The sequence below is a fragment of the Quercus suber genome, unplaced genomic scaffold (assembly GCF_002906115.3).
Source record: "Quercus suber isolate HL8 unplaced genomic scaffold, Cork oak 2.0 scaffold_776, whole genome shotgun sequence".
Classification (NCBI taxonomy): domain Eukaryota; kingdom Viridiplantae; phylum Streptophyta; class Magnoliopsida; order Fagales; family Fagaceae; genus Quercus; species Quercus suber.
Window position 1 is genome coordinate 83,091 of NW_027070212.1, and position 11,720 is coordinate 94,810.

Here is an 11,720-nt window from a genome sequence, read left to right on the forward strand (position 1 = left end):
ACATCATACGAGTCATAGCATAGTTTTGCCACGGAATCAGCCTGTACAAGTTCCTCCGCATAGCCATAGGAAATATAGACACATGGACCCATAGTCCGGCTTTGGGATTTCCTGAGGCAACTTCGCAGCTAAATTTAGAAGACCAGATATGGGATTCATATATTCTTGAAGTGGTATAGAGTGGATTATTTGAGCATAATGAGATGGAAATTGTTCTTGAAATATATGCGAAGAAAGCCAACCCTTCAATTTAAACTTCTCTTGCCACGTATTCTTATGTGTTTGCCCATTCAGAGAACCCATAAAATACTGCCTGATACCAATTTCTACCTGCCATGACAGAATCAGGATGCATGAAGCAAACAAAAACTGTGAATAAGAACCATGATTTCATCCTAACAAAATATTAACATGAATGCAAAAAACTGAAAAAAGTATATCACATTCTAACATGGCATATATTTTCATGGGAATACACTGACCTCGCACCAATCCAAGCAATTGGTAGCTTCGAGAAAATCTTTATTATTCGCATATCTGGCAATGCTTTGCTCAAGATAAGTGCAGAACATGACTACTGGATCCCAGTTCAAATCTGATGCAGACTGAAGCACGTTACGAACTATTACAGGATGGCCTCTACCCCAATGTTTCTGAAAGTGTTCAAGCTTATCATTGTGAACGTCCAGAAGTGTGGGGTAATACAAATAATTGTCAATAGAATCTTCTCTTGCAGCTGCTTCTTGCAAATGCTCAATTTCATCGGCTTTATGATCTATGTCCAGACATACTGAGCAGCATGAAGATGTGTCAAAAGCTTCTGGAACCTCATAGCTGCAAACTATTTCTTCAGCACTTACTTCCAGCTCTTTGATCCAACTCAAGGAAAAAACACATCTCAAATCAAGGAAGCTATCACCACAACCACCAAATTCCGCAGGAGGACAAGATATCCTACGGTTAGCATTACAAGCTTTCCAGTCAGACACTGATGCAGATGAGGAAAGGTATGTACCAGAATTTTGCTTGGCCAGCTTCTTCAGTGAAAGTTGCTTGTCACCAGATATACAAGCTTTCCTTCCATTTGAATTCTTTGAAATAAATGTGTCAATTCTTCCAGTGAAGCTCCCATGACAAAAATCCTTACAACAACTTAAACAGAGATTATATGAACAATTTGAACAATTTGAATTCTTTTAAATCTTCCACTTCCAATGCTTTTATTGTGAGTATATCTTGTTTTATTGATATATTATTGATATTACTTTGTAACTTTGTTAATCAATTTGGACAATTTTTAAACTATACTTCCAATAGGAGAGAGTGAAGGAGAGTAGAAAAAAGTTAGCTAAAAATATACAAATTTTGAGCCAATTCTACTTTACTCTATTCTACTCTATTCCTCCTCCCTTCTCTCAATCCAAGCGGACCATTAGAAACTACCAGTAAAATGCATGAAGATAGGCATGACCAAAGAAAGAAAATCAATAAAACCAAGTACAAAAGAAATATGCATGTGCACATTGAATAATACTAAAAATTATCTTTAAGACCACACGGGGGTATGGCTTGATAGTAGAAGTCCTAGTCTTAGCATCCAAAGAAGTACAATTCGAGGGATAGCTTCAGGAAAGCTCTACAATACACGTAATATTACCCATTACTATTACGTGGCATGAGGTCGATGAGACCATACTAGAGACTTTTTTTTTTTTTTTTAATTCAGCAAAAAAAAAAAAAGTACATTTTCAAATCTAAATCCTCTAAAAAATTTACAAACCAACCCGATTATGGTCTAAATTGTAATAATTTATCAGGTAGGTGTAAGTTGTAATTATCTGTTGAGAAATGGGTTTAAAAGAGTTTAATAAAAATCTAAATTATTTATCAGGCTTTACAAAATAATTTAAACTCAACGACCCAACCCAATTGGTGTTTAGAGTTATCACGTTGGGTTGGCTTTTCAGCCTACCTTTATAATGCTATCATGGGGTTGGCTTGCCTTTCAGTCATGAGAGCTGTGACAACTTGTAATAAAAAGATAGAGAAATGCAACAAAAGACAAGAGAAGGGTAGTCATGGAATATGAGTCCATCTCCTACCATAGTTTGACTAGTATTTATAGTTCCACTATTTTTTTATGAATTATATTTATATAATTCATCTGTGAAGCTTAAGCACCATAAATAATAAAATATTTTGAGAAAACGGTTCTGTAATCCCATGGATCTACCCACAAGGAAAGATAATATATCGTTTTTTATATAGTAGTAATAACAAAAGATAATATAAAATTAAAGGATTTAAATAAAATTTTGGGTGAAAAAAACCTACTATAGTTATATATATATATATTTGGAAAACAGTCTTTTTTTTTTTAGAATGTTTCAACCTATGGCGTCTACTCCTAATGATATTCTTTATTATCAAACCAAGACACCAATCGGATTTTGGTGTAGGCGGAAATTAAACTTCAAATTTCTTATTTAACTATCAAATACTTTACTGGTTGAGCTAACTAGAACCACATTTTGAAAAACAGTCTAAAACTTCATTTCTAAATAAATATAAGTTAAACTAAATTATAAAGATTCCAAAGCATGAGGAGGAGAGTTCTCAATCCAAATAACATCAAAACCCTATGCTACACTGCAATACTTAAGTCAATTTAAACCCTACACTTTCATTAGCATGACAATCAAAATCCTATCCCACTTTATTAAGTTCTGAGTGAGACATCTAATATATACCCAAAAAATGCATTGATTTGTCCAACTTGTATAGTTTCTAGTTTTATTTCCTCAGATTAGAGGAGAATTTTACCAAAAAGAAAAACTCATCTGAAAACAATGACCCCTCCCTTCCCTGCCCCTTAAACAGAAAACACCAAAACTGCCTTCCTTTTGAGGAAAAAAAAAAGGTACCATACTTGCGTGTATTGGTATTAAATTTCTCATTATTAAGGCTGAATTTAACTAGGAGTGAGACTAAGGGTTTTGATTGTCACACCAATAAAAGTGCAAAAAATTATGAATTAAATCATTTAACTATGTTACGAACACTCTCTTATATGTAGACTTAAACTCTCTTAATAAGTCTAACCTAACATACAAAATTTTATTACTTATAAATTGAAGATGGAGTGGATAGTGGAGACAGTGTTTAAACTCAAAACCATATTTCTAACAATTCAGCAAATAACAACAACAGGCCATGCCATGAAGCAAACCCAGAGTACAGAGAGTGCTCAAAATTAGATTGGGATTCATATTACTAGTTATTGTGATCCATCTACGTAGTAAAGTAATAATAAAATGCTATTAAAGTCTACATAATTAAAACAATTACTATTAGTTAAAAACTTCAACTCCGGTCCATCCAAGATTCCACTATGATCACGTTGATGTCCTTGTCTGGGATGAAGATTTTTTAATATGAAAGTATGAAACCCTGACCCAATTTCCTAAGAAATGGCAATATCAAACACTGGCTAAAGCAAATTGCTGAAAATGAAGTTTTGTCAGCCAAAAAAAAGGCAAATTACTTCTATAGTAGATTCCTTTGCCTTTTAACATTTGTCCTATACCTGAATTTTATTCCATTGATTGACTATATTTATTCTAATTTATTATTTTAAAAATAATCTTGATACTTTTATTTAGTACAATACAATCATCATATCAAATAATTATTCGCTATGTTTCGATTTAAATCTTCTACCATCAAAGAAATGTAGAATAGATCATTTTTTATTATTAATATTTATTTAAAAACACTTGAAAAAGTATTACTAACCGTCCTCTAAAGTTTTCACCTACCATGACGCTAACTTCAAATTTATAAATTTCTTTCTACATAATTTTAATTTATTTAAATTTTACTAACTTGGAAAGACGGATGATCAGCTCTTCACCGACTACGAGGCCAACTATAGTTGCATCCTTTCCACATCTAATTCGAAGACAATTTGTGTTATCATCATGAATCCCACAATATATTGTTTATACATATATAATGCAACCTAAGTAGTTATACAGTCAAAAATATTTCAAATAATAACCCGATCATAAAAAAAATTAACCACGCGCATACATATATAATGCAACATAAGCAGTAATACATTCAAAAATATTTCAAATAATAACACGATCATAAAAAAAGTAACCATGCGCAACGCGCGAGTCTGCGACTAGTTATCATAAAATTAAAATCATGTTTGTGGACCTTGAAGAGTTTATATAATAATATACAAATACTGGTAAATCACATTAAATAACTAGACCAATCTTACCTACGGAAGCTACAAAAACTACTCCCCCACTACACTACAATCCCTACTTCCCTTGTGACAAAAAATATTGCCAAAGGCAAACATCAAGAGTTAGAAGGTGGAGGAGGTGGAAAAGCACTCATATACTCTGAAAATTCCGCTCTCAAAGCAGCAACCTTAGCAATAAGCCCATCTAAAAGCTGTCCATGAGCTACTTGAGTTGTCATAAAAGTCTCCATCATAGCACGAAGAGAGAGAGAGGAGGAGGAATGGTGGGCTCATCGTCACCATCGACAGCAACAGCAGATGTAGGATCAACAGGACTCTCCTCAGCATGAACATCTGCAAGTAATGGCTGTACTCGTGGTCTTTTTGATGAACCAACACTCGGTCCAACATTCTTCTTTTGTGCACTCCGCTGCTTGAGAAAGCTGGCTCCTATAGGGGCTGTGATGTGGATCAAGTCTAGGGAAGGAAAGTTTTCTAAGTGTAAATATTTTAGAACCCTATAGATGAAAACCAGAAAGAATAGATTATGCTTCTTACACTTGCTCCTATGTGCCTCAGCAAGTGTTTGAATGAAAAGGGAAGGAAAACAAATAGAGGCATCAGTGATGAGGGCGTACAAAAAGAAACATCTCTCTATAGGAATAGTATGGACATGGGAGATGGGGAAGATGTTGTGACAAGCTATCCTGAACAAGATATAATTAAGTTCGGTTAACTCACTCGAGTTAATTCTTGGGTTAGATCCCCACGTCTCTGATCTTCCGCAAAGAAAAGTCATGACATCAGATATAGGAGGACACTCCAAACGATCCAAGTATGGATAAGTAGGTCTACAAACATGAGGTACATCAAGAGCCTTGGATACTACTGACTTAGTTATGACAAAACTAAGACCTCGAACCCAACTACCCAGATTATTATCTTTACGAATATGGAGATTGGAATAGAACTCTCTAATCAGGGCAACTGGAGGGGGTTGTATATCTTTACACAGAGACAACCAGTTCCTACACTGTAGATTCCTATGGACAGAAAGAGGTAATTCATCTAGATTGATTTGTCGTTCTGGCCAAATTTTCCTATGCTGAATTACATTTTCAAACCTTTGTTCTTTTGTAACTGTTTCAAACCTTATTTGATCAAACGCAATTGCAGGCTTAGATGAGGAGGCAGACACTCTTTTGGCCTTGGTTTTAATGGTTTTAGATTTCTTAGAAGCCATAACTACGATCTACAGAGACGGAACTAAAGCACAACAAAAAACCAGTATTCAGAATTGCGTTAGAGACACATAAACACACTGTACATATGCATGAAGAATAGACTAAATGATGCATGGATACAATTGGGGCATGAATGAATGCATTGATATGATCAATTTTTTGGAAATATATGAACATTGATCCATGCAATTATTTCATTTGAAAAACATGCGAACCCACACTGCACATTGTGTAACGGGTGTAATTTCAAGCCATTATACCCAATTCAACAAAACATGCGAACCCACCATGACTACCAATCCATCAAACTTTACATGGTCGTCAATTTGAAGCAATTATACCCAATTCAACAAAATCCCAATCTGAGCTATTAGAACAAGAATGGCAAACGAACCAACATGCATACCTAGATGTGAAAAATATCTACCATAAAGAAAATTGAACGTGTCACCAACATGCATTCACAACAACCCATGAACCAGTTCAGATCAAAACATTGCTTTTATTCATCAAAATCCCCAAATTCCCAATATGATGACATGAACCCTAATTTCCCATTTTTCACAAATCATGAGTTCTTTGCAATTAAAGGGCAGAAAACGTGTGTACAATATCCATAGGAAAAAACCCATTACATATTTCACGTCAAAACACCCACACCCATGAAAATCCCCAAATTTCATATGAACACATGAACCCTAAATTCATGTGTTCCTTTACAAATCAACTATGCTTCTGTAATTAAAGGGTTCAAATCGTATCAACAACATGCATATGTAAAAACCCATGAACCATTTGTGATCACAACACCCAAAATCATGAAAATCCCCAAACTTGCATAGTTCGAAATTTAAGCTTTTAGAGGGAGATTGCATTTTCAGTTACGGACTGATCTCATACCAATCGAAGAGCAATCGTTTCTTACAAAAAACTCTAGTTGGACTCATGCATGTTCCTCGATGGGTCGAACTAGCTTCGACTGATCCATATTATTACTAAACCAAATAACACTATTACTAAACCAAATAACTCGGTTATGCTAAAATCGAGTATTACAGAACTCGCTATTTTAAAAAGTGAGTTTTTTAAACATTTTGACCAATCATTGATCAATCGGTTAGCAATCATTTCTTACAGAAAACTCTAGCTGGACTCATGCATGTTCCCGATTGGTCGAACTAGCTTCGACTGATCCATTTTATTACTAAACCAAAAATAACACTGTTACTAAACCAAATAACTCAGTTTTGCTAAAATCAAGTATTACAGTACTCGCTATTTTAAAAAGCGAGTTTATTAAACATTTTGACCGATCATTAATCAATCGGTTAGCAATCGTTTCTTACAGAAAACTCTAGCTGGATTCATGCATGTTCATCGATGGGTCGAACTAGCTTCGACTGATCCATATTATTACTAAACCAAATAACACTGTTACTAAACCAAATAACTCGGTTTTGCTAAAATCGAGTATTACAGAACTCGCTATTTTAAAAAGCAAGTTTTTTAAATATTTTGACCAATCATTGATCAATCGGTTAGCAATCGTTTCTTATAGAAAACTCTAGCTGGACTCATGCATGTTCCCGATGGGTCGAACTAGCTTCGACTGATCCATTTTATTACTAAACCAAAAATAACACTGTTACTAAACCAAGTAACTCAGTTTTGCTAAAATCAAGTATTACAGTCCTCACTATTTTAAAAAGCGAGTTTATTAAACATTTTGACCGATCATTAATCAATCGGTTAGCAATCGTTTCTTATAGAAAACTCTAGTTGGACTCATGCATGTTCATTGATGGGTCGAACTAGCTTCGACTGATCCATATTATTACTAAACCAAATAACACTGTTACTAAACCAAATAACTCGGTTTTGCTAAAATCGAGTATTACAGAACTCGCTATTTTAAAAAGCAAGTTTTTTAAATATTTTGACCAATCATTGATCAATCGGTTAGCAATCGTTTCTTATAGAAAACTCTAGCTGGACTCATGCATGTTCCCGATGGGTCGAACTAGCTTCGACTGATCCATTTTATTACTAAACCAAAAATAACACTGTTACTAAACCAAGTAACTCAGTTTTGCTAAAATCAAGTATTACAGTCCTCACTATTTTAAAAAGCGAGTTTATTAAACATTTTGACCGATCATTAATCAATCGGTTAGCAATCGTTTCTTATAGAAAACTCTAGTTGGACTCATGCATGTTCATTGATGGGTCGAACTAGCTTCGACTGATCCATATTATTACTAAACCAAATAACACTGTTACTAAACCAAATAACTCGGTTTTGCTAAAATAGATGGGTCGAACTAGCTTCGACTGATCCATATTATTACTAAACCAAATAACACTGTTACTAAACCAAATAACTCGGTTTTGCTAAAATCGAGTATTACAGAACTCGCTATTTTAAAAAGCAAGTTTTTTAAATATTTTGACCAATCATTGATCAATCGGTTAGCAATCGTTTCTTATAGAAAACTCTAGCTGGACTCATGCATGTTCCCGATGGGTCGAACTAGCTTCGACTGATCCATTTTATTACTAAACCAAAAATAACACTGTTACTAAACCAAGTAACTCAGTTTTGCTAAAATCAAGTATTACAGTCCTCACTATTTTAAAAAGCGAGTTTATTAAACATTTTGACCGATCATTAATCAATCGGTTAGCAATCGTTTCTTATAGAAAACTCTAGTTGGACTCATGCATGTTCATTGATGGGTCGAACTAGCTTCGACTGATCCATATTATTACTAAACCAAATAACACTGTTACTAAACCAAATAACTCGGTTTTGCTAAAATTGAGTATTATAGTACTGGCTATTTAAAAAAGCGAGTTTATTAAACATTTTGACCGATCATTGATCAATCGGTTAGCAATCGTTTCTTACAGAAAACTCTAGCTGGACTCATGCATGTTCCCGATGGGTCGAACTAGCTTCGACTGATCCATTTTATTACTAAACCAAAAATAACACTGTTTCTAAACCAAGTAACTCAGTTTTGCTAAAATCAAGTATTACAGTACTTGCTATTTTAAAAAGCGAGTTTATTAAACATTTTGACCGATCATTAATCAATCGGTTAGCAATCGTTTCTTACAGAAAACTCTAGCTGGACTCATGCATGTTCATCGATGGGTCGAACTAGCTTCGACTAATCCATATTATTACTAAACCAAATAACACTGTTACTAAACCAAATAACTCGGTTTTGCTAAAATCGAGTATTATAGTACTCGCTATTTAAAAAAGTGAGTTTATTAAACATTTTGACCGATCATTAATCAATCGGTTAGCAATCGTTTCTTACAGAAAACTCTAGCTGGACTCATGCATGTTCCTCGATGGGTTGCACTAGCTTTGACTGATCCATTTTATTACTAAACCAAATAACACTGTTACTAAACCAAGTAACTCGGTTTTTCTAAAATCGAGTATTACAGTACTCGCTATTTTAAAAAGTGAGTTTTTAAACATTTGACCGTCATTGATCAATCGGTTAGCAATCGTTTCTTACAGAAAACTCTAGCTGGACTCATGCATGTTCCTCAATGGGTCGAACTAGAATTGACTAATCCAATTAATAACTACTCGGCTTCTGAGGTATCGATTTACATAAATATAACTCGCTTCCAGTAAGACCGAGTACTGTCTGCTCGTCATGATCGTGATTTCTAGTAAATACTACATACTACCTGTTTTTTATGATATCAAGTTACTTAACGTAAAATCGAGTTTTTGTAGCAGCCTCTCTGCGCATGTTTTGTTGGCATCTCCAGCTCAGTTACAACAGCTATGAAAGTTTATTACAAATTTTATGATGCACTTGTGCATCTGTGCATTGCATAGACCTAGTAAGTTTGGGATTGCCCCTGCTATAAACAATTTAGCTATGACAATTGTAGAAGCTACAAATCATACTAATAAAACATAAGGTACTGCTTCCCATAAAAAAAAGAAAAAAAGAAAAAAACAAAACAGAAGGCACTGCTTGTATATGCTATAATGTACATGTAACTAAATTGTTCGCTTGACCAGCTTAGTGAAACCCCATTACTTAACATTAATGCCATTAACAAAGTGCATGACCACATAAGTACATAACAAAAGTACAACACTTAGTATCAACTTCCAAGCAAAAAATGACCAATCTAACACCGTCTTCTCATCATGAAACCCGAGTATACCCAAAGATCATGTGCTTCCTTGGGCGGTAGGGATCATCCTGGCTGCGCAACGTACGTCCGTTATCACCCATCCACCTTGGCTCCCGTACCTGATGTAAATAGTTCAAATATGTTATGTACACTAGACCTATATAACTTATTAGTAAGCAACATAGCCACAACAACGGTCAGAACCATGACTTTCGACAAATAATGTGACAAAACTATTGAACAACATCATTTCGCGATTCTCTAGCATCATATTTAAATACCAATTGGACTCATTTGCCTATCCATGCATGAACACCAACGTTTGTTTCATAACTAGTCCAAATACTTACTATTGCAATAGAGAACAATTTACTACTACTAAGTTGTTAACAGTATGTAACGAGGTATATGACAAAAGTTAAAAAAAAAAAAAAAAAAAAAAAAAAAACAAAACATAAGGCACTGCTTGTATATGCTATAATTTACATGTAACTAAATTGTTCGCTTGACCAGCTTAGTGAAACCCCATTACTTAACATTAATGCCATTAACAAAGTGCATGACCACATAAGTACATAACAGAAGTACAGCACTTAGTATCAACTTCCAAGCAAAAAATGACCAATCTAACACCGTCTTCTCATCATGAAACCTGAGTATACCCAAAGATCATGTGCTTCCTTGGGCGGTAGGGATCATCCTGGCTGCGCAACGTACGTCCGTTATCACCCATCCACCTTGGCTCCCGTACCTGCTGTAAATAGTTCAAATATGTTATGTACACTAGACCTATATAACTTATTAATAAGCAACATAGCCACAACAACGGTCAGAACCATGACTTCCGACAAATAATGTGACAAAACTATTGAACAACATCATTTCGCGATTCTCTAGCATCATATTTAAATACCAATTGGACTCATTTGCCTATCCATGCATGAACACCAACGTTTGTTTCATAACTAGTCCAAATACTTACTATTGCAATAGAGAACAATTTACTACTACTAAGTTGTTAACAGTATGTAACGAGGTATATGACAAAAGTTGTTAAGAAATGGAAGCTTTACCTATGATGCAGCTCCACCACTTGTTGACTCTGCATTTCGAGTAGGACATGTTCTACGGTTGTGCCCCTCTTGGTGACACAACCCACATCTTGATTTTGGTCCATTCTCAATCCATAAGGAGCCCGACAACTCCCTATCATTATCATCCTCGTCCATCTCATTGCAGATACGTGTGGACTTTGGCCGACCTTTGTTCCGGATCAATCGTGGGTTGGGCATCACTACTCTAGTTTCTTCCAGATCCGGCCATGCTAATCTGTCTTTCAATGGTTGGAATACCGATTCGTAGGTGTGGTACCTATGAGTCACGCTATAGCAAGGATCAATAAACTGCTGTGCATCGTGCTTATACTTAGCACAAATTGCTATTACGTGTGAACACGGGATCTTGAGCGCTTCCCATTTCCCGCATGTGCATGTCATACTCCGAAGATCAACCCTATGCGTGTATTGTCCACCCCCATCAGTTAGAGGATTACCTGGTGTGTCAACCTGATATAGCTGCACTTGTGCGGACATCCGTGTCACCATATGGTCCTTTGCCTTCGCTTGATTTTTTTCGAACTTGTCCATGGCATACTTGCACCATTCTTGACCCGCTTCCAACTAATCTAGAGTGAGATTACGACAAGCGTCAAAGTACGAGTTCACTTTGAAAAAGGTGAACCTCACCATTACTGTTATTGGCAAGCTGCGTGCACCTTTCAGTACTCCATTAAAGCACTCTGATAGGTTGGTTGTCATTGCTCCGTATCGACGCCCTCCATCGTGTGCAAGTGTCCACTTTTGTTTGTTTTCAGCATCAAGGTACCTGTGTGCAGCTGGCTTGACATTGCGAATTAATTCAAGTGTGGCTTCAAACTTTCTAACTTGATTTACACTTGCTGCCCTCCATACCAAGTTATTCAACTCCGAAATTTTCCATTTTGTGTTGACATTGCTGACTACATGGCGGAGGCAGTACTGGTG

General features: G+C 35.5%; 2 protein-coding genes across 2 annotated transcripts; both read right to left on the minus strand.

Moving 5' to 3' along the window:
- LOC136064836 (lysine-specific demethylase JMJ28-like) lies at nt 1–4,509 on the minus strand. The gene is made up of 3 exons (XM_065767132.1): nt 4,447–4,509; nt 483–1,193; nt 1–330 (listed from the first exon to the last, which is right to left on the minus strand). Exons 1-3 carry the CDS (start codon nt 4,507–4,509, stop codon nt 37–39), a joined length of 1,068 nt encoding a protein of 355 aa, XP_065623204.1. The 3' UTR covers nt 1–36.
- A 6,242-nt stretch (nt 4,510–10,751) lies between these two features.
- On the minus strand, nt 10,752–11,324 carry LOC112015847 (uncharacterized). Its single transcript, XM_024048291.1, has one exon. It carries the CDS (start codon nt 11,322–11,324, stop codon nt 10,752–10,754), a length of 573 nt encoding a protein of 190 aa, XP_023904059.1.
- Nucleotides 11,325–11,720: the final 396 nt, after the last annotated feature.

Bases quoted from the DNA above. Each gene is read 5' to 3' on its own strand.
- LOC136064836 (XM_065767132.1), bottom strand. From the start codon at position 4,509: ATGGAGACTTTTATGACAACTCAAGTAGCTCATGGACAGCTTTTAGAT. The intron at 1,194-4,446 runs GTTGCTGCTTTG...AAGATTTAAAAG, and splicing joins TAGATGGGCTTATTGCTAAG to AATTCAAATTGTTCAAATTG. The intron at 331-482 runs GTCAGTGTATTC...CTGTCATGGCAG, and splicing joins ATTGCTTGGATTGGTGCGAG to GTAGAAATTGGTATCAGGCA.
- LOC112015847 (XM_024048291.1), bottom strand. From the start codon at position 11,324: ATGGACAAGTTCGAAAAAAATCAAGCGAAGGCAAAGGACCATATGGTG.